Below are 24,391 nucleotides of genomic sequence, written 5' to 3'. Positions count from 1 at the left end.
TTCTACTCCTCCAAAAGCCAGTAATGTGCCTGGTGGTTGAACTGAGCTGTAGAGCACTTGCCTGATGTGCACAAGGCTCTTGGCTCAATGCCCAGCAACTAATAATTTTTTTAAAGTAAAAATAAATATAACAACAAAAACAGTGAATATAATATAATAAGGGAATTAAAAATAAATAGTTATAACAGCATGATACGAACTATAGAAGAGTATACTAAAGTCATTAATTCTGCCTTGGAGTGATGAGTTGACACTGAGACGTGCTTCACACAGAGAAGATGCCTGTGGTAGTCCCTGAACAGTAAGTCAGGCCTTTTCAGTTAGAAGTAAGGAAAGCGTTTGTGACAAGTCATGGAAGTATGAGAACACGGAAATGTGAGCTTGCTGAGCAAGGGCCAGTAGAACACAGAAAGCCATCCTCGCGGTGGTGCGATTTGCTTTTCCCCACTGTCTTGTCTTTGTACAGTGAAGGAATCATTTAGGCTTAGGAGTTTGTGGCATTGGCTCAACAAAATGACAACAAAACCAAGGAGGATACGGCTGCAGTGATGCTGTCAGGATTAGGATGGAGAAAGGAAGAAAAGAAAGTTCCAGGCGTGGTCTACTATACTAGAATAAAAAGTTGTAGTCATTATGTTGTTGGAGCAGGGAGGAGAAGGAGTGGTGGAGTGACGGCTGGAAGGGTGAGACCTTGTGACCTTCATACTGGACTCCCATGCAAGTTCTCTTCAACCATATTGTGGCTACTTGCCTGATAACTAAGGTGGCAAAAACGAATTTGTCTATCTTAAAAGTTTTCCTTTAAAAGGTCAAGAAGCCCCATTTTCATATGCTTTCGATTCTATGATAGTTGCATATTTGTATAAAATGTTCTCTTTTTGTACAATGATCTCTTTTTGTACAGTAATGAACTTTTTATAGAAGATGTAATGAGAGTATATTAGGAGATATACATACACGTATGTAAAATTTAAGAGCTCTAATATGCCATAAAGCAGTAATTTAGATTTTATTTGCTAGTGTTTTTTATCTAAATGATAATCTAAGCCATATCTTTGGCCTTTCTTATTTGAAAATTCTGCAATTTAAAAAATTGCTATAGCCTGGCATAATGGCACACTCCCAGCACTCGGGAGGCAAGGGCAGGCAGATCTCTGTGAGTTCAAGCCCAGCCTGGTCTACATAGTGAGTTCCAGGCCAGCTCAGGCTACAGGGAGACCCTGTCTCAAAACATCAAAAAACAAATACATTGTTATAAACATAGTCACTAAAAAAATTATTGCAATAATCATTTGTAGCCATAATTTATGTATTTTACAAATAGGAATAAATTTTATAAAATTACACCCACCTTATCCATCATGTTTTCTATCTTGATCTATTTTAAATAACCACACCAAGCATCTCCTGAATTCATGATTTATTTTGTTAAGGAAAGAAAAAAAATAGTATTAAGTGAAAAGGTTAACAAATAAATAATCACTAAGAACTAATTAAAGTGAATTTCAAAGCAACATTACATTATAACATATTGAAAAATAAAATTGTGGATTTGAAGACATTGTGATTCATATTTGTCATTAAGATTCTATCATTAAGAAGGAATCTGTCTGAATTCATAATCGTATATCTCTGAAATTACCACCCTTCTCTTCAACAACTAACTTTCGTAACTGCACTGGTGTTTGGGCGTAGAACCTTTTTTTTTTTTTGTGGCAAATTCAGATGGATTTTTGTCTAGCCTCTTGTCTGTGTGTGTGTGTGTGTGTGTGTGTGTGTGTGTGTGTGTGTGTGTGTTTGTGTGTGCGCGCGCGCGCGCGTTGTTGCCAATGTGCCACCTACTGGTAGATAGACGAATTAGCTGTCTTCCCTCAGATTGAATACTTCTACAATGCGTGGGTAGCTGTCGTCCAATAGAACTGTCTATAACGATGTATATACTGCTTATCCTCACTTCTCCAGTGGTCCACTAGCTATATGAGACAACTGAACACTGGAAATAAGTACAACAATGTGGAATTTGCTTTGAAATGCAATTACTTTTAGATAATTTAAATTTAAGTACTTACTGTGGTTATATTTGTGGCTACCATGTTGGACAGTACAGCTGTTACTGTTTTTGGAGAAAGAATAAAGGCAGAAATAGCAAAGATGTTTTAGGAAACTTCAACTCTCATATTAATTAACAGTGACTATAATTCCCTCAGATTATTGCCATTTAGGAAATAATTTCCATTTTGGAGAGGCTATAGCCAGGTCTTTATAGTCCCATCAATGAGATAGCTTTTGGAAGTTCTACTTTTTGTTTCTTGAAACAGGGTTTTGCAATGTAGCCCAAGCTGGCTTCAAACTCTCAATCCCCCTGTCTCTGCCTCCTGCTTGCTAAGATGACAGACAGGCAAGTGCTACCAAGCAAGGCTGGAAAAGCTGCATTTGAGTCCCTGTCTTTGGGATTTCTGTGGCCCTTCCCCTTTCCCCAGGCAATTGGTTTCTGTTTTTGTTGCTGTTGCTTATTTTGGTTTGTTTGGTCGATTGTTTTTAGTTTTCATCCTTGGATCTCTGGAAGGAATCCCTGGCCACTCACAAGAAACTCTCTAGTAGGCAAGGGGAAACTTTGAAATGTTAAAATGTATTCCAATGTCATCTCGTTGAAAATAAAGAAGTTCAGTGAGAAAGCACATTTGTCTCTCATAAATCATGCTTAGTGAAATTATGTCATTTTCACTGTGCAAGCATCATGCATACAAGTTAGTAACCAGTACCCGGGGGAATTAACCTCCCTAATCAGAAATGGAAGTAATACATTTGAGAGCATTGTCAACATGTTTTGAATAAGCAGATTGACCAAAATAAGTTAGTGCATGTCCATTTGTCAAAATGGAATATGGTTACTAATTATAATCCTCAGCAAACTTAATCAATGGTAGCTATTGTATATGGGCTTGAAGTTAACTTTCTCTGCAACAAATACAGTTGTTTTGAAGAAAAATTCTGCAAAATTCACTTTACCATCTTTACAATGTGGTAGAAATTGGTTACAGTAATTCAGGGCTAATTACCTTCCAATCTCTCATGCAGAATTGTTTGGTGTCAGATCATTTAAAAAATTCAGGGCATGTATTACCCACTGTGCAAAGTGGATTCAAGAACATCAAATGTCAATGATATTTTCAGAAATATAAGTCAATGAGATGACTTGGTAAAATGTATGTTTTAACTATGGCCACTTGGGTTTCTGACCTTGTTTTCTGTTTCCTCCTTAACTTCAATGGTTTGAGTCACATCAGCAGTTTTAGATTTCATTAGGAAGTGCTTTCTTTTCCAGCTGTAGTACGTGTCAGCACATCACTGCTTACATTTAAATCCCAAATTTATAATAAAATCTGGTAATATCTCATGAAAAATTTATACAGCTGTTATTTTAAGTATTGTTTTAATTAACTCAGCTCAACTTAAAAATTATATCGTGAATTTTGAAAAGATTTAGAACAGGCTAAAGTGATTTTTTTTTTTACTTTTAAGGTGAATCAGTGTTTGCTAAGCTTACAAGTGCTTTTGTGGCTCTGTTTTATTAGAATAAGTGATGAGAGATACTTATATGTATGGTATGAGTTTTAAAGTCTTATTTGAAACAGACAATTCCCTAGTTTGTGAGGCAGCAAGAATAATTTCGTATGCAATCTCTTAGCTGCCCCCCTTACAAGGAGGAGCTTGAGGCTGAAGAGCAGCAGCACAGGAATCCTGGCTTCACCTGCCCTTGTTCAGGGGACAGCAGACAGCTGTAGAGCATGCTGCCTCCTGCAATTCAGAGGGCCAGACAAAGCCTTCTATTTACTTGTTTTTTCTTTTTGAACATTAGATGTATTGTCATGTTTTCTATAGTTTTAAGAAAGAGTGGATATCTGTCATTAATTAGCCCATGTCACCAGAGACAACAGTAATACAATAAAAGGAAAATATTTCTCAAGATGGTCTCCAGGGACCAGAATTGCTTCACTAAGTACGAGACTTACGTGATCTTAACACAGGCTCATTGTGTTCTCATCACTTTGTAAATGTGTGCCAGGTGACATAGGCTTTATTATCCTGTCAATAAGACAGAAAAATTATTTTATCTGCTTTTATTGAAATTCCTCATAAATCTTAAGTATCTAGAGAGCATTTTAAATTTCATAAGAAGTAGTAAAATCTAAATACATGAGAATAATGGTGATCAGTTTCGTTTGTAAATGTCAACACCATACACATTCACAGGTTGATTTTATTATGGTATTATTTATTTTGTCATACTTTGCCAAATAATGGAATTATAATTAATGGTTAATAATTAAAGCAAACAGTTATCTAGAATCTACCAAGTAGCAGGAATTGTTCTGAGTGTTTTTTGTATGCTAATATGGCTAACCCAGCATCACCCTTTGAAGAAGGTATTAAAATATGAACAGACACAGTGGAATCAGCAAGATCTGCATTTATTCCAAGCTTTGCCTTTCAAAGATTTGGGGAAAATTATCAAATCATTCTGCGCCTTAGTTTTTTAAATCTTTAAAATGGGTCTAGAGTTAAATACTTTGTACATAATAGGTAAGAAATTCACCACACTTTTCTGTTCCAGTGAACTGACTACTAGAAAGAAACACAGCCTTTAATTTTACAAAATAATGCATTTTTCTTAGTATTCTGTGAGATCTTTAATAATATAAAGTGTTTGTAATATAGTAGGTGCTATATATATACATATATACATATATATATATATGCTGAGTAAAAATGAAAACACAACCATATACATGCTAATGCTCACAGAGGCCAGAAAAGGGCATGGGGTCCCCTGAAACTGGAGTTACAGGTAGTTGTGAGCTGTCTATTGTGGGTGCTAGAGATCAAATTCAGATCTTGTACAAGAGTAGCCAGTGTTCTTTGTTCATAGTGCTTAGGTTAAAAAGCATTAACATTATTTGATTACTTTGTCAGTGATGATTAAATCACCTTGAAGAGACAGTCCTTAGGTATAGTCTTTGAGAATTTCCAACTACAGGCCTATGTACAACAAACCATTCCCAGTTGATAAGACACACATTCCCCAACACAAAGGCAATCTTGACAATTTCTAAAGGAGATGAGAATTCTTTTTTTTAATTCCCTAATGGAATTATGGTTGTTTTCATGGGCATTTATAATTCACTTCAATAGTGCATTAAGACCCAAGTCCTAAAACAATTTTTATTTATTGTAGCAGGTACATTTATATGTGCCTGTTAAATTGTTTTGAGTCATTGGTGAGAAATTATAAAAATGTGTATATTTTTGCTTTGTTGTCATTTAAAAATAAAATAGCAACGTCCTTTGCTCCAGAGTGCCTTGCTCCTGTTGCTTTGGTTAATAAATAATGAGTTGCTATGGGAGACGATGATGCTGATTGTTGACTGTCTGCTGGTGATGATGCTAAGGGCTGTGAAATGATAATGAAAAACTCAAATAAAAATTAACTTCTCCCTCCCAGGACTGAAAACTGGACTTTGGGCTTCTATTTCCAACTTTAATATATTCCCCCCATTAAAATGGATTTTAATTTTATAAATCAGGAGATGTAGATTTGGTTTGTTTGTGGGTAAATGAGGCCGCTGCACTAATTTAGTTAAACTATAATTCTTCAATGTCATTTCTTGCCCTATTTGGGCTTTGTTAAAATGGGAATTCTTCCCTATATAGATTGAAAAATTCACAGTTGAAGCAATTACAGTAAGAGCTATTGCATCCTTATTAACCTAATTAAGTAAAGGCTGGTCAGTTTTGACAATCTTTATTCAACTGTTAGTTGGTGGGAATCTAGTTTTGCATCTCTGTGTTTGTTGATGCCCTTTTGAATTTTCTTATCAGCAGAAATAGCCTTTCCAAGGTGATGGTAAATTTCTCACCTCCTGGAGGCTGACATCATCCCATATGCACGTTATATATAGATTTCTTTCATGACCCCAAGTGGCACAATACATTCAGGCTTTATTTGCTCAATAACCTCTTCAGTCTCGGCATCCTGGTTTGAGTAACTGACATTATTTTCACTTTGATAGCTAAACTGCAGAGCCTACCAGTAAGATTCTTGCTGGGAGACATGCCGGGCAATTTTGACAGACTTTATTTTAAAGCACCAAGTTTAGACAAAAGTCTTGAGAGCCGCCTGACTCTTTACCACAATCCCATGTTAGCATGAGCTAGACATGAGAAACATTTAATTTTAGAAAGGTGGGACTAAATAAATGTGGGTATACAATAAATTCCAAAGAGGAATTTATTTACTGCTCTCTTTTCTCCCTCGTCTCTCCCTCCCTCGTCTCTCCTGAAGATTGTCTGCAGTACCCCTATAGCATGTGCAGACCTTCAGCATTTCAGAATTGAGGGGCACCAGATGGACTCACAATGTGAACTTACTGGCCATGATCGGTCTGCCCTTGACCTCCTGCATTTCTCTAGTCCTAGGTTCACTAAGAAGAATCTGAGAAATAGTGAAGCTGTCTACCAAGTCCAGAGGCTGGAAAAGCCTTCAACCTTGGACTTCAAAGTCTAGACTATAATTTGAACAATGAATGTAAGCAGAAAAAAAAGAGAAGGATGATTGTAAGCTAGAATTAGGCACTAATTACAGTTTTTGCTGTGTAGCTGCTGCATCCAGCAGCTTCACTTCTATGTCCCTCAAGTGAACTGGGAGTCCTTAGACTCTTTTCTCTTAGGGAAAGTAGACAGTACATGTCATACCATAAACATACCCAGATATGAGTTGCTAATTCAATTTCTTGATTTCATTTAGAGTAAAAGCCCAGTGAAATAGAAAGCAGAAGTGGAAAGCTATTTGGTTTGTAAATGTATCTCAAGTTATCATAATGCCTGATATGTGCCATAAAGCTTGGGCAACAACACTAGTCAAACCTAATTGAATCAACTTATTTCTACTAATACTTGTGGAATCCTGTCTGTTTCAAACAATGTGGAAATGAGGTTATTTTCATTCATTTATTCAACTGGAGGATTTTACACTAAGAGAATGATTTACTCTTTTTTGACAGCAATTTCTTTGAATATGAATTCTTACTACCTAGTAATATAAAGTAGGTAATTGACTAGATGAACCAGGTCACAACTGAGGGATGGCCTGCATTCCATCTTCAGTGTTAAGTGTCTTTTAGTTCCAAACCACTGCAGGATATGCAAGAGATGATAAATGCTACAGAAGACAGTGGAATTCAGGTAGTTTGAAAGTCATGATCTCTCGCCTCAACAGAGATATAATTTAATGGATCAAAAGAGAGAGACTGGTTCAAACAAAGCAGCACATAATCAGAAGTTGTTTCTCCTCCAAACCTGCATACACTGTCTGAAAAGAGCTGAAGGGCCCCACTTGGAGACTATTTGAAAACAGCTTTAAAAAAATACATCTTTCATTATTTTTATTGTATGAGTGCTTTGCCTGCATGTATGTATGTGTACCACATGTGTGCAGTGCCTGAGGAGGCCAAAAGAGGAAGTTGGATCCCCTAGAAATGGGATTACAGACAATTGTTAACTGCCATGTGGGTACTGGGGGAACCAAATTGGCCCTCTGCAAGAGCAGCCAGTGCTCTTAACCACTGACCCATCTCTCCAGTCCCTTGAAAACAAATATAATAGGAAGTTTCATGTCAGCAGACAAAACCTGGATGCCAGCAATTTGGAAAATACAGCAACAGGGCTCATAGTAACCAGGGGAGACATCGAAATATGGTATCAGGATCATGTTCATTTTCAAAGGTATTTCACTCCTCTTGCTTTCCTTTCTTTTAGCTTCTTCACTGAGAGTGCCAGACCCATGATGTGGGTGTGTGTGGGGGGTGTTCTGCTCTGAGGAAGACAATAAATGTAGATAGTAGGGAGCTTTAGCAATTTCTGATGAGCTTATACTTCTCATATCAAGATAAATGGATATTCCGCAGTAAAACTTTCTTTCCATTCGCAGAAAAGCCCAAAGTCACCGTGATGCCCAAGAATCAGTCTTTCACAGGAGGATCTGAGGTCTCCATCATGTGTTCTGCAACAGGTTATCCCAAACCAAAGATTGCTTGGACCATTAATGAGATGTTTATCATGGGTTCACACAGGTACTGGGTTTGTATCATGCTCTTTGTTTTTATTAAATGAGAAAGATTGATGAAACTTTTGGACCAAGTGAACATGACCCAATCTCTGTTCTTAAAGCTTGATGAAAATCCAAAGCTTTATACTTTTTATACAAGTTAGGAAATATTAAAGGAATGTAAATGTAAATGTAAAATGGTAACTTTGTAATGTAAATGTGACTTTGAAACATTTGGTGTTATTAGTCCTTAATTTCACTAGCTAAGACCAAATGTTTTGCAATATTTTGAGGTGTAAGCATGACACCGTAACTCGTTAGGGTAAGCATGACACCGTAACTCGTTAGGGTTTAGCCTGAGGAACTGAAATGGGATAATAAACTTGGTGGGGGAAATATCATACAGTTGCAACCAATCTGTATAAGGTATTGTCATGTTAGTGGGAGGGAGGGAGGACACAAAGGAAGCTCAGACAACAGATATTCTTGGTAACTGCTTCTGCTGTTGCCATAATACATTAAGAAGCATTTTATGTTGTCACTAGATACTTCCTCAAGACAACTTCCTTTCACTTCAGAGAGTAATAAATACGAGGATCAGAAACAACAGAGCTTCCAGTTATCAGGCTTCCATTTCTCCTGGTTTGGCATGAGGAGGCAGGCATAGGTAGGATCCAGCAAGCTGGGCCAGATTCTATTCCTGGACTCATCACAGACTCCATGGTGACATGAAACATTGCATCTCGAGTTTTTGTGTTGAGGAACAGTATCAATTACTTTTCTGTTGCTGTGATGAAACACTGTGACCAAGGTAACTTATAGAAGAAAGAGTTTATTTAGCTCACAATTCCAGAGGGATTAGAGTCCATAACGGCAGGGGAGGCATGGCAGCAGAGGTGGCCGGAACAAAAAGCTGAGTGCTCACATCTTCAAGCAGGCACAGGAAGCAGACAGTGACTAGAAATCTGGCAAGGCTTAAGAACGTTACAAGCCTCCCCCACCTGCTCTGACTTGCTTTCTCCAGGCATCCCCTCCTAAAGCATCCCCAAACAATGCCACCAACTGGGGAAAAAAAATGTCCGAACACTTGGAGCCTATGGAGAACATTCTCATTCAAACCACCACAAGAACCATTTAACTCTTCAATTTACCACAGGAGCAAGATTACCTGGGTTGAAAAATCTAGTACTTCCATTTAGTAACTCTGATTTTGAACAAGTTGTGTAACCTCTTCAGACATCTGTAAAAATAAAGATACTAATATTATCTAGCTCATTGGGTTGTTAGGAAAATTAAAAACTTTAATAAGCAGAAGATCCCTATACTAGTCTCTGGCATACATACTACTGGATACATAGTATCTGTGATGGTTAGTTTTTAATTGTCAACTTGACGCAATCTAGAATCACCTGGGAAGAGAGTCTCAAGGAGGGAGTGTCTAGATCAGGTTGACCCATGGGCATATCTATGAGGGATTTTTCTTAATTGAGCTGATTGAGGGGGGAAGATCCACTCTGAATCTGGGCAGCACCATTTCATGGGCTGGCCTGGACTTTTAGGAGTAAAATGGGCAAGCTGAGCCAGAGGCATTCCTGCATTCACTCTCTCTTTACTCTTGACTGCCAATGTAATGTTATCAGCTGCTTGAATTCCTGCCTTGACTTCCCCACAATGATGGACTATGACCTGGAATTGTGAGACAAATAAACCCTTTCTCCCTTTATCACAGCAACTGGACAGGAAACTGGAACAGCATCCATGATATTTTATTGTTATTATATTCTCCTTGTAAAATGATGTTCTTAATGATTTCTGAAATCAGCATAAAACTATAACTCTGAAATATTTGGAGTTAAGGTGTCTTGGTACTACTTTTACTAAATATTTTCAATTTTACTTTCTTGTTTTTTTTTTAATCCAAAGGTATAGGGTGACCCCAGAAGGTACATTATTTATCAAAAATGCAGTTCCTAAAGATGCAGGGATCTATGGTTGCCTGGCAAGCAATTCAGCTGGAACAGATAAAGAGACTTCTATCCTCAGATACATTGGCAAGTATAAGCAATTTAAAAGGCAAAGAAAATAAAGTGACTATCTTATTACGCAAAAGAAAGGCTAATGTTAGGAGTGAGTTATACCCAATATTGTAATTTTCCATATTGATTACAGCAAATGTTGTTCAAGGAGAGAGGTGCCTCATTTGTCAACAGAAACAGGAGACTTCCAGATTGTGAAACACTCTAGAATGTCCATAGAATGCCACCCTACTGAGGTTTACCTGTTCTCAATAATACTTTCCTTTGAGAAGAATAATAAAGAATATTCTATGTCTTTGATCATTTACCTCAGGCTCTGTTTTATGTTTTTATACTTATCTTCAAAACTGTGTATTAGATTAGGTCACGTTACATCTACAATTTCCTCTCCAAATTTAAAGCACTCATTAAAGTGTGTTTTATGACTTTATTTGATAGAATATCTCTATTTGATTTGGTTTTCCTAGTCTTTGAGAAAGAGAAGAGCATGGTGTGTTCAGTGTCGGTTTGTGAATTATGCATCATTTATAGCTATCAACCCTTCCTCATACCTACTTCAATTTGACTCCTGTCATGGTGAAAACTGGCAATGTGGAAAGAGGAGTCTAGAGAAGGCACAATACAGATAGAGGAACAAAGATGCTATGTCATAAGACCCTGGAAAAAGTGATCAGAAAAAAGGCATCGAGGAAGTAATTATGTAAGAGAAACTGGGCTCAAATTCAGAAATAATTGAATTTAGAATATTTGTAGAACACGGGTGGGAAGGTAACAAAAGACGTAACATGGAAGAAGTGATTAAAACAGAATTCTGTATTGTAAGAATAAATTTTGTGTTATTCACCTAGAAGCCAAAATATTCAGCACATTTATCTCATGTCTTACACACCTATAGAATTCAAAATGCCCCACTGGAGAATGAGTATTGAAAAAAAAAAAAAAACAAAGTAGTAGTGCCATACCTTTTAAGGCTTATATGATGGGAATAGATATGTAAAGCTATAAAACAAAGCAGGCAGACCGACACCACAGGGAGAGGCTGGCAGAAAGGAAGATTGATTCTGACTGGAGAATGTGAAAGATTTCTCAAAGGAGATAGGATTTAAGTTAAGTCTGAAAGAATGAGTGGAATTTGAATAGTTGTGGGCATTTCAGGAAGAGGACATGTAGCAAAACAGGAAAATAAATTAAAGTGAGCTATGTTTGGGACTACCCAAAGTTCTGCACCTTGTGATAACAAGTGTACTGGAAGGTACGATTAAAAAGAAAAACAGTTCATGAGTCTTGAAAGCCAAACCATGGGATTATGAAAATAGCAGCTTACTAGAGGTTTTCTGCTAGGAGAGGGGCACGAGGAGTTAACTCTGAGGAGTTAACTCCTGTTTTGTTTAAAGCAACCTCAGTTGAAGTGAGTAAGTCTTAAGCTGTGTATTTAAGAGGATATGCGTGAGTGAGCTAATGCTTTAATCAAGGTCGGAAGCAAACAGGACTAAGAAAAACAGTGAGCTAGAAAGCTAAGGGAATAAGTGTATGGTATTAGGTAGAGAATGCTATATTGAGTGTCATGAAGAAAAGAAGTGAACACTGAAGACACTGAACTTACAGATGCAAATATCAGTCACAGACTCCAAATATCTCACTCTATGAGACACAAACACACTTAAAATCACATAGAAGGTGTTAACACTATCATCTGCAATTGTATTATCCTCCAGAATCAATTTAGACAAGACAGCCGTATCATCATCTCTTTTGACTCTATTTTTCATTATGACATCCCTCTCTTCCATTCCTTTGGTGTAGTTGCTGTAAGATGCATTCATTTTCCCATGCTCTTTTCTTCTTACAGATCTCTTTATAACAAGGAGCTTTCGATTAACTTCCTAAATTTTTGTGTCTTGTTTTATAGTAATTATTTTAGACTTTAGTCCTTATGTTTTGCTTAATATCCTTTTGGGGCCTCAAGAAGTGATCTTTTCATCATATACATCGCTTATGCATACACACTGTGAGTATCTCTTTGTTTACAGGTATATAAGTAGACAAGGAATACTGGTAACTTTTGTTGGTTCATTCAGCAAATGCAAGCAAAACCCACATGGTGTTGTCTAGGTGCTGACTGTGTGTATCCTTGTGATTTTCAGAAGCTCCAAAGTTGGTTGTTGTTCAGAGTGAACTCTTGATTGCCCTTGGGGATACATCAGTCATGGAGTGTAAAACCTCTGGGGTTCCTCTACCTCAAGTTAAGTGGTTCAAAGGTACATGTCTTAAATATGTTCATGTTTGACTCCGTTTGTTTTCTTTTTTTCTTAAAAAATGATTTACTAAAAATTTGTTTTCGTGTGTGACTTAGCAGGCCTATAAAATGTGTTTATGATCTCATTGGACACAATAGTTCAGCATTCTGAACTCTGACTTTCAGGATTTCACATCTGGTATGGATTACAGGACCGTGAAAATCAAAGCAGGAAAAGTCTGCCTTTGCTAATACAGCTGAACATTCTCTGTGTTAGTTTAGGATTGTTTCCTGTAGAAAATTGTCCAAGAATATTCAGTTGACATTTAAAATAACTTCACTGGTTTTAGTTCACTTTTCTTAGAGACGAGCGTTCACATTATTAAAACATTTTCTAGATCCTCAAGGATGCTTTCTATAAACTGCTCAATTGAAGACATGCAGACACACATTGAGACTTACAGGAAATTAGAAGATAAACGTATGTCTTGGTCAGTTTCATGAATGGTAAATATTTGTATCCAGTATGGAAATTATGTCTATAGTTGTAAAGATTATACCCCTGATTCCTGGAATAAAAACACAGTAATGTGCTACTGGGCATGGTGGAGCTCGAGCCCTGCTTCGATGATGACACTTGGCATCTGCCTTAAAACTCCTGCTTCTACTTCCTTTTCAGTTCTCCTGATTTGTAATAAAAATAAAGTAAATAACTGCAGATACTCTAACAGGGAGGTTGCTAGGATTATTGAGATGCTGTTTGCAAAATACTTATTAATCTTTAGGTGAAAAATGCTAAATAGCACAAAGCACTATTGTTATGATTCTATTTGCTAAATCATAGATGTTCCCATAGCACCAGGTTGATGTCGTACTCACAACACGATGAATTCACCTGGGGTTCAAACTCTTAGGGAACATGAGGTGGCAGGAGAAAGGCGTTATGTACAAAACAAATATGTTTGAAATAATATAAATAAAAGCAGAGAGGGACTACCAGGAAGAAGTGCCATTTTCTTGCTTTTCTGTGCTCAAAGATTTTAGTTTTATGTTATCCTTGGTAAGAAAGAATTTCTGGATTTGTTCCTCAGTAAGGTTTATTTCAGTTAGCATCAACTAATTTTACTTATTTAGGATACTTAAATCTTTAAGCTGCCAGTTAAATAAATACCCAACTTCAAATTCAAATTGTTGCTAAACAGATCCAGAAAGCCAGTCATGGAGATGGTTTTGAATGTGATTCAGTAGTTTATGATGACATTAAAACTTCAAAAATGAATGAGGTGTGCTGATTTCTCTCCTTGGATACAATGAAAGCCTTTTTCACAAATTAGGTCTACTCTTCTGGAAAACTTGATCCTCATGCTAGTCTTGGTCCCACAAATAGCTTGGAAAATAAAGGAGGAATTAGGGAGCCATGCACCCACCATGTGGAAGATTCTCCAATTCATGTATTTGGTTCTTCTGTACTCCAGAGATATTACAGTTCAATGGGTCCAATAAATAATGTCCCAATAGATTCTAATCCAAATGGGCATGAGATACTGATATGCCATACCGGAAGACAGAATCCCAATGTTCATTAGCAACACGCTTCTCTGAACCCCATACCAAGCTAACTCACCCTCCCAGTCACAGACAGGCAATTTACTGCATAAGCAGTGAAGATCACCAAGGAAAGCTAGAGAACAAGCTATTCTTCATGCAGATGGGCCTAAAATGAATGGGTGGGGACAGGTGGGCTCTTAACGCCCTGGGAACAAGCCTCTAGGAGGGGTAGAAAAATCCTACCTTGTAGAAACAATGGGAGTGAAAAGAGTTCCTACCTTTACCCTAAGAATTTTTCTTCAATACCTTTCTTCATGCAATTCTGTTTGAATATTGTAGTGTCTGAAAGGAGAAAAAAGCAACCACAGCCTGTATTCTGTTCAGACCATCAGTGAAAAGAAATTCCATGAGGGGAAATGCTCTCCCAAACTTTAGATCTTTCATTGTGAAAAATGAGCAATATAAAGTGGTTTCAAGGAAAAATCAGGGACACTATTAAAATCTTATGAAAAGGATATTTGTGGTAAAACATAAAATTGGATTTATTTATTGAGATTGATAGTTCTTTAAATGTAGTTTGAAAACTCTGGAGGGATCCACATGCTAAAATTATTTTCATAATAATAGTAAAAAGTTACTTGGATTTTTTAGTCTCATTGTCTTACAAGTGAGTAGTGGAGTTTCTGGAGGCCACACAATGTGTGATACCCAGTGAAGAGAGGGCAGAGGTGACTATAAGCATTCAGCTGCCTCCTATTAAGCTAGCATTAGACATTATGGAATGTAATAATGTTCCCCTAATGTAAAACAGTGCCTGCCACTTTTCCAAATAAGTTATTTTCAAAATAAGTTTTGAAAATTATGTTTCATAAAATATGTTTGTTATGTGAAAATATCATGAATTTTAAATAAAATAAATTGTATGTTTTTAAACATCTCAATTTGAATTTGATTTCTGATGTACTAAATACAAATAAATATAATCTGTATGCATAAAAATTAATATTGGGATGGGGCTGGAGAGATGGCTCAGCGGTTAAGAGCACTGATTGCTCTTGCAGAGGACCTGGGTTCGATTCCCAGCACCCACATGGTGGCTACTAACCGCTCTTAACTTTAGTTCCAGGTGAAGCTGAAGCCTTCTTCTGACCTCCGTGGCATTGTATGACACGGGCACACTTACATACATGCAGGCAATACACTTATACACATGAAATAAAAATAAATAAATATTTTTAAAAATTAGTATGGGGATCCTCAGTCATTTTTAAAACTATACTGAAGGAAGAGGCCTTGGACAAACATTTCTTTTTCTTTTCTTTACTCTTTTTTTTTTTGAGATAAGGTCTTTGTCTTATAGACCCAGTTGGCCTGGAACTTGCTATGTAGACCAGGCTGGCCTCAATCTCACAGTGATCCATTCTGCCTGCCCCTGCTTCCTGACTGCTAGGATTAAAGGCATGGGAAACATTTCCAATAAGTTAATTACCATTAACTCTTTGAAAAGCTCTTGCACTAAACACAATGATTTGTCTGATAGTCTTTACATCATCAGAGACCCAGGATGAATTTAAATGACAACAAGAAAAGAACTCTCCTCAGTAGAAATGATTGTTAAACACCAGAATAGATTATCTGGAAATTGTATTATTTTACAGTGTATAACATCCTTCTTATTTTATTAAATATTAAACCAAACACTCTCTATTCTAAATCCATCTGAAAAGACCTGTCCTCCTCTATGACCTCTCAACAATTTGACAAGTAATTTTTTCAGTAGAAAAAGAAAAGACTATTAAAATGTAATCAAAATATACATTTGATGAAACTAATGATTTCAGATTTATATTTTGTTTAATGATTACCATTCTTCAAAAACATTTATTTTAAGCAAAAGCTACTATCAAATGTCTTTATTTCATCTTCTGACAAAGATGATATCCTCTGGACATATACAGGAAAACTGAAAGACAGAAGGAAATTACAGTAATCTAAATGCATTTTAGACCAAACATTTTAATTCCTGATGAACAGCAAGGTCAGACTGCATCCTCCTTTGATGAGAGGGAAGTTTATGTCAACATCATCTGCTTTTATTTATTAAGATTTCCCAGAGGTGCTTAGACAAAGCTCTAGCTGCTTCTCTCATCTGTGAGGGGTATGCAGCAGCAACCTGAAGGCTGGCCTGGCACTTTAAATCTTAGAATGCTAGAAATACTTTGTTTTGGGCTCTGAAAGTTGGTTACTTAGTGCTTTTTTTTTTTTTTTTTTGCTGTTGTTTTCAAATTTAGAGCTCCTTTGACCTCCTCTCTTCAGAAAATTATATGAACAAAAGAAAATTCTCTGAGTGCTGCTGAGTCCATTGGTTGTTCCTGTCTGCATTGTTCTCTTAGAGAGTCACTAATGCCCAGACCCTCTTTGTCTATTTGAAGTAAAGAACTGCTTCTTTGGTTTTCTGTCCCAGGACACATGGCTGATATGTGACATTTGGAAAATATCTTTTAGACTTGATTTTGAGAATGCCACGAAACCCTAAGAGTAATGGCCATCAAACCTTCTGAGGGATTTTTAGATTTTCACGTGTTTTATATGATCCTTCACAAAACAAATGAAAAAGATGTGCACTGGATTGTATTAAGATTCCACTACTGTGTGGGTGTTTTGATATTGGTCATCCTGGTTAATTTCGGTCTTTAGTCAGGAGACCCTTTGGGAGAAGGAAAGTATAGGAGATGTATAATCAAAATGTGGCTTTGTTAAGACATTGTCTCCTTTAATCATAAGTGGTTCGTGGAGGATTAAAGGTTCTGCAAGGGCACAGAGCATGTCGGTAACCTAGGCATAACTAGTTTTTCCTGGTTCAATCTGCCCTTTCATTCAGCTCAAATTCAATGTATGTCTTCACCTCTCAAACATTTAGCCCCAATGTTTGCTTCTTCCAAACACTGTATTATTCTAAATTTTAAAAAAAATTTGTATTTTATTTATTACTTTTATTTTATGTGAATGAGTGTATTGCCTACATGTAGGTAGGGGTAGGTGTGCCCATGGTGTGCAGTGCCCGCGGAGGTTAGAAGAAGGTGTTGGATCCCCTAGAACTGGAGTTATGAATGGTCATTAGCCACTTGTGGGTGCTGGGAATTGAAACCAGATCCTCTGCAAGACAGCCAGTGCTCTTCACTGCTGAGTCATCTCTCAGCCCCCTAATTTAAACATTTTAATGAATAAGATCTTAGCTGACATAACCTGTGTGATTAATATAACAAAACTCCTCGTTCTGTTCTCCCAGCCTTTTCCTGCCCTCTCCAACTAGCTCCCTTCCTTTCAAGCCATTCTTAGAAATTTCCCAGTCAGTTTAGACTTCTAACAAGACAATCTAACAGACAGCAGTCAACAAACAAACCAAGAACCCTGGTGCTAAGTCAAACAATACCTGTGATCTCTCAAGCACTTCCTGGATCACTGAAATGCCTCGTGCCACAAAAAATGGGAGAAACCTCTCTCTGACCCTCACTTTCCTAACTCCTTTCTTACCTGACAGAGACTTGGTTATAGCCAGCCTTTCCCAGATTCCCATGTTGCTTCCAAGAGCTCATTCTTCCTGGGATTTTGTAGAGATATAAGAAAGAGACAATTGCATACAGTTCCTTACAGGACCAGGCTTTAGACTGTAGAAAGTAAAGTATTATTTCATGTTAGACACAACTGGAATTTGCAACAGTGCATTCAACCTGTTAAGTTTAGAAATCAAGCCAACAACTGAGTAAACTATGTAAATAGTTTAATGATCTTCCTCTTCTTTTGACTTAGGAGATCTTGAGTTGAGGCCCTCAACATTCCTTACTATTGACCCTCTCTTGGGACTTTTGAAGATTCAAGAAACACAAGATCTGGATGCTGGAGATTATACCTGTGTAGCCATTAACGATGCAGGAAGAGCAACTGGCAGGATAACGCTGGATGTCGGCTGTAAGCATTCATAAATGATAGGCTACTTTGTTTTTCTGAAACTGGGCTATTTTCCATGTTGAACAACTGTAATACAATTTGGTAGAAATATTTGTCAGAATGGCCGAACTGCGAGGGCATTTCAGATGATCAACACAATCAGGGTAATTGGCTGTTCCTAGGCACTTCCTATATACCATTTATTGTGACAAGAACATTTTATGGCCTCTCTTGTTAAACTCTCACAACAACCGTAAGAAGGAGATGCTACTATAAAGATGAGGATACTAAACTTATAAAAACTGTAGTTAAAATTCCTTCTGGGAGGCATCAACAGTGTCTAACCCCCTCCTCCTTTGGAAGAAGCAAACATTGGGGGTAAATGTTTGAGAGGTGAAGACATACATTGAATTTGATCTCAATGACGAACAGAGGTACAATTTCACCAAACTATAGTCTGGGAAACCAGTGAGTGTAGTGGGCTTACTTACAGAGCAGTGGGTGAGGGTCTACTTACAGCAATGTGGTTAACTTTCCCAAGGCTGCACTGAAAAGTCTTCATCCAAACATGGATGGTGACTTTCCCACTGCCACACAAAATGTCAAGAGAGCCTCCTTTCCACTTCCTCAGTGTGTACACCTTTAGTCCTTCCCCCTCATGCAACTAGGGCTGATTGGTTGGTTAGGAGGTGGATTGATTCTCTCTGCCCTTCCTTTCTTGTGAAGTGGAACAGTCAACAAGCAACAAGCAAGTAGGAGCAATCAAACTTGGGAAGAAGGCATCTGTCCATGGTCTGTGTGTCAGAGGATAGTCCTATGTAACAAAAACTAAACAACTTGATCAGGGTTACCAGTGCTAGGGAAGAGCAGAGCCTGGGTATTTAACCTCAAGTTGCCTGACCTCAGAGGCCATTGGCTTCATGAGCATATATCATCCATTACCATTTTCCTGTCAGGACTCATCTATACGTCCATCAGATCCCCAAGAATTAACATCTGGAAGCCAGAAGTTAGATTTTGGCCTTAGACCAATTGGTGGTGCTTTTGCATTAGTTTTCAAAATTCATGAGCAGTTATTTCCCAGTATGAAATAAAGCACTAACTACACATAGTGTCAGTCACATGAGAAGATACAGTGTACACATGACAACTGTGTTTGTGTATTTGTGTTCTCAAAGAGTTTTATTCCCCCTCCTTCTTCTATTTTACATCTTTTAAGAAAAAAAATTCCTACACTGTGTGGTAAAACCAGGAATGAAACAGAGTTTGTTTTGAATGGAAAAGAATGTGGCAGCTAAATTTTAACAGATAATTAAATATTTACATCTCTTTAAACTTATAAAATATGGAATTTCATTGGATTGTGCTTTCTTTCACGTATGCTATGCACAATGATGTCTGCCATGCTCACACTGCCTTTTTAAACAAGTGTTAAGAAAATGCTTCTTTTAAAAAGCATTTTAGTTCTATTATCTTAGGCTTTTAAGCAAAGATTATGGTTCTCTATGCTTGGTATTTTATTTCATGGAAACTAGTTTTTTTTTTTTTTCCTCCAGAGACCCATTATGATCCTGGTTCCTTGTCCCAGGTTGTCTGTTGAATATTATTCATTTTTTGTGTATATACCCTGAAATTTGAAGTTAACAGAAAGGTCACTATAGGCTCTATCCAGAGTGGTACAAAATGTGCTTTAACCATAACTGAATTGTTATTGTTGAGATAAATGCCTAGGAAAGAAGATCATGCTCACTGAATAGAGGTATCTCCAAGTATACTAACAGAATCTCAAACATACTAATAATTTTGGAAATTAAGGCCAGAATAAGGAGCCTTAATCTGTCATTAGATACAGAATTCTTGCTTTCAAGAAACACAAGAGATAACATTTAAATTCCCAGCACTTTAAACAGTCATCCTGTTTCTCACTCTTACCTGCAGATATTTCATATTTACACAACATTCTTTTGAGTTTTCCAGCTCTAGAAAGACAAAGAAACTATTTCAGTGACTGTCCCAATAACTGTTCCAAGGAAAAACAACGTGATACCCTTACCCCCTTCAAAGTTTTAGAAACTCTGAGCCTCTCATACATGTACCTTTGTTTACTGACTGTTTTCTTTTTAATCGCTGTTTGTGCCTGAACTCTCTGGATTCTCTCCACTGTCCAGTGGTGTATAGGGCTGCCTGTGCTGGGATACCTTGTGCTGGTATGTTAGTTACTTTTTTCATTGCTGTGACAAAAATACATAACAAGAGCAACTTAAGGAAGGAGGGGTTTATTTAGCTTATAGTTTGAGGGCATATAGTCTCACAGCAGGAAAGGCATGATGGAAGGAGCATGAGGTGGCTGGTCACATTGTGTCTACAGTCAGGAAGCCGTGTCAGATAGATACTGGTGCTTGGCTTGCTTTCTCCTTTTGAAGATTCAATCTTGAACCCCAGTCCATGGGATGGTGACACCTGTATCCATGGTGGTTCTTGCTTTCTCAGTTAAAGCTCTGAAAATATGCTCAAAGGTGACTATCACAGGTGATTGAAAATGTAAAGCTGACAAGGAAGATTAACCATCACGATGGGATTAAGAAACTGCCCAACAAGTATTTTCTATTTAAACTTCACTCTGTAAGCTTAACTGCACTTTGATTTGGCTCTAACCTCTTCAAATCTTCACTGTCTATGGCCTTCTAAAACAATGATTTTCTCAATTTTTATTCCTGTAACTATTCTGATAAAACCATTAACAGAAACAAGTTGTTTACCATGACTTTGATCATTGCTAACACTTTCCAGGTAACTTAGTATTGAAGTTGGTACCATTCATGTTTCTGTTAGACCTTAAGTATCTCCATAAGATCCTTCTTAGAGTAGCTCATAAGGTGTGATTGGACTTGTCTGTCCAAATAAGATCATGATTACATGCACTAACAAATGTAACATCCACATGCCAAGAACTATATGAATCACAGTTGCAAAAACTTTGCTTTTTATTGCTAGGTTTAAAAGCAAGCACACTAGGAATTAAAAGTTCCAGAAAATTCACCAGAATTTATATAGTGGTTAAGAACACAGATGCTCAGGGAACAAAAAGGTTTGACTCCCCAACTTTCCTTATCTTACAGATATAAATAGCACTGACTTTACAGGTATGTTAAAAAGATGAAATGAGATTGGATCACTCATGTACACTCAATATATCAGTATTAGTTATAATGTGACTGAATCCAGCATTGGTTCAGTGTATAACTTCACCTGTAAAGTAGTTGTTTTGTTTCAGTGAGTCTTAAAAACGATACAGAAATGCCTGCATAAAATGACACAGTATTCAAGATTAGACATTGGGCTTTTACTATGAAACTCATTTTTTCAACTTGACTTCTTTTCAGAAAGGGCTTGGGGAAAGTTAAGTACTAAGCTTAGTAGTGCATAAAATTATTCATTCGAGTTCCAAAATTATTGGGCATAAATTTAAGTAACTTATGACTTAAGAACAAAACCATGCTTTTATCCATATCGTGTAGCTATTTGGACTTTTAGATTGTTTTTGTGGGCCCATTACCTCACAGCAGCAATAGTAGATCAAAAATAACCAAAAAGACTGTTTAATATTACTCTTGAGTTCTAGCTTCTTTTTTCTGTTTCTCATTATCATGGCTTTAAGTTATGGACATTTCAGGGCAACAGGGAAAGTTACCAATGCTTTTTATCCTTTGTAAAAGGGGTAGTGAACTGTGAAGTCATTTGGAAGAAGAGGGGATTAGAAACATCAAACAAAAAACTAGTCTGGCAACAATTTTTTTAAGCATTCCACACCACACAGAGTTTGAGTCCTAGACTGTGGCTTTCTGTTTTGTGGGTTGGTGGAACCAAAGCAATGTGTCTAGTCACTTTAGGAAAGAGAATCTCTGAATGACATAATGCAAGAGATACCATAAACACAACAACTCCCATGGGGGATATATATATATATACAGAAATATATATGTATATATATATATATGTATATGTATATTCTTATTCTGTTTTGAAGGGAACTAAAAGTAATTGAAGTAGATTTTAGACAAGATGGCCAATTTGTTTGTGACTTTTTTAGTTTTAAAATAATGAGTCTGCACAACCATACTATCCAAAAGGGCAACAAAGCTGTCCTGTGGCATTTAATCCTGTGCAGATTTTAATGCATCACATAAATGCTCAGAGGATCACCAGGGATCCTTATCCCAAAAGACCATAGGAAGGAGCCAATGTTGAAATTAACATGAATAAATGAGTGTGGAGATATATAACATGTATACAAATTCCATAACTACGATTTAATAAATTAACTCTTTACATTTAATGCTAGTTAATATTTAGGTAGTAATTATGTCCTGTGCCATTAGAAAAGATCTTTTTTTAACAACATGAGATAGGAAATATTCTCTTTAAACTGAGGAGGGAGGTAAAATGATTTTCCAGAACCCTGTGGTAGGCTTTCTTATCCTTTCTGAGTTACACAGCCTCCTCTAGACAAGCACCACGGTGTAAGGTAGCTCTCATGCTGCTCTCTTCTCTAGTTTAATCAGTCTGTCTACCAGTCACCCAGGGTAATGCACTTGGAGGCTCTGCTGACCACATTCAGGAGGAGAACGTCTTTGAGAGGCTTCTTGGCTCAGTTAGGATCTGCTCCTTTTTCAAAGTTTGTTTGTGGTGGACGATGTGTTGGCTGCTTACCCTCGTCCTGGTGTTCTCATTTGTCTTTTGTTCTGATCAGCACTTATGTCACTGACTGGTGCTTCTGCACATCTCCTTCAGACATTCTTCCTGAAGCTGCTTCACAGTTCGGGACTTCCCCACTGAGTTGTGTGGATATAACTCGAATATCTTTGTTTTTGTTTTTCGTTACAGAGTCTCTTCTCCCATTACTTCTGAATACCCTAGCTTATCTCATTTTCATTGATATGAGTGTATTAATGTATCAGATAATGTAAACCTTCCCTTCCCCTAGTACGTGGTGGATTTCAGTCTTCTACGTGTCTTTTTTCCTATTTTGAAAATTATTTTCTGCCCATTAATACATTCATCTTCCCAAATTCTAAGCCTAGCACATCTTGAGACTTTTAGTCTTAACAGAAAAGCTTCATGTTTTAAAATCTCTCTCTTTTCATTCATCCATGCATTAATTTTTTTTCTTCTTCTTTCTTTCTTTTTTTTGAGACAGGGTCTAACTATATAGCCTGAAACTTGCTATGTAGATGTGGTTGGCCTCACTTGAACTCCTAGATCTTCCTCCTGCTTCTACCTCCTGAATGCTCAGATTAAAGGTGCGCACCACTACACCCAGCAAGGTTCCTATTTTAGAATAGGTGACTGTATTTACTCTAGAAAGAAGTAACAAGGGCTTATCAATAATAAAAGCAAGCAAAGAGCTACTTCATAAACTATGTTTAAAATATATCTGCCAACTATAATTGCCACCCCATGGCTGTCAAGACCTGGGTGCAGTCCTTAACAATATTAGGAATCGGGGAAATCTACAGATTTTAGAAAATAGAGGACACTGGTGTAAAGCTGTCATGTGAAGCTATGAACCGTCCCTAGTGCCGTTTAGAAAATCTTGGATTGGAAGCCTGTAAGCTAATTGCTGCCTGCTGTGAGGACCTAGCTTCTGCTTTTACCAGTAGTAAAACCCTGAGGGGAATCAGCCTGTTGAGGAACACCATGGCACACAGTAGTGGGGTGACTGTGCTGAGTGAGTACCCAAAACAGCCAACATGTAACCTGCATGCAAGGCCTGTGAACAACTAACTTTAATGAAAAAAAAACCAAGTAATTTCTGACTGCTGAGAAAAAGAGAATTCCCTACTTGACATTCCAAAGCAGTGTGTAAGAGAAACAGAAGTTATGAATGAAAATCCTATTCCAAGAAACCTGGGCATATCTGACCCAAAACCACATACAGAGGAAAGGGAGTGGGCTCTTGCTTTGGCACACCCGAGTTTAAGATCACTGACACGCTTGACACATGATTTCTCTGACATTGAGCTCAGAGGTGTTATGTAAGATGAATGGGGCTTTTCATTTGCAAATAGAAGACACAAAGTCATGGAAGGGGTTTAGGGGTCATAGGGTGAGGGTGAAGATGGGGGAGGAGGTCTGAATAAAATCAAAACTCATTGTATGAAATTCTTGAATCAAAATTTCTTTTAAACTAAAAAAATTATTTATATTTATGTGTACAAGTGTTTGCCTGCCAATGTGTATGTGCACCGTATGTGTACTTGGTGCCCACAGAGTCCAGGAGAGGGTGTCACATCTGGAATTGGAGTTACAGACTGCTGTGAGATACCATGTAGGTTCCAAGAACTAACCCAGGTCCTCTGTGAGAGTAGTGTGCACTCTAAACTTTTGAGGCACCTCTGTGGCCCCTGCAGTTATTTTTTATGAGACTGCTAGCCAGCATGGCTGCATGTTACTAGAACGCATAGAGAAGGGGAAGCTGATAGAGTCACAAACCTTTGTGACCCCGAGGTGGAAACTAGT

The 24,391-nt window shown here is 37.4% G+C and overlaps 1 protein-coding gene across 1 annotated transcript in view; it reads left to right on the top strand.

Moving 5' to 3' along the window:
- Positions 1–24,391, top strand: part of Hmcn1 (hemicentin 1) — a 492,592-nt gene that overhangs the window by 223,368 nt on the left and 244,833 nt on the right. The window contains exons 12-15 of the mRNA XM_029559235.1: positions 7,988–8,129; positions 10,028–10,155; positions 12,285–12,398; positions 17,735–17,893. Of these exons, the coding sequence (XP_029415095.1) occupies positions 7,988–8,129; positions 10,028–10,155; positions 12,285–12,398; positions 17,735–17,893 (543 nt within the window). The remainder of the gene's footprint in view (positions 1–7,987; positions 8,130–10,027; positions 10,156–12,284; positions 12,399–17,734; positions 17,894–24,391) is intronic.

This window comes from Nannospalax galili, unplaced genomic scaffold (assembly GCF_000622305.1).
Source record: "Nannospalax galili isolate Female #2095 unplaced genomic scaffold, S.galili_v1.0 scaffold227, whole genome shotgun sequence".
In the NCBI taxonomy this organism is placed as follows: domain Eukaryota; kingdom Metazoa; phylum Chordata; class Mammalia; order Rodentia; family Spalacidae; genus Nannospalax; species Nannospalax galili.
This window is presented reverse-complemented; position numbering and strand designations above follow the sequence as displayed.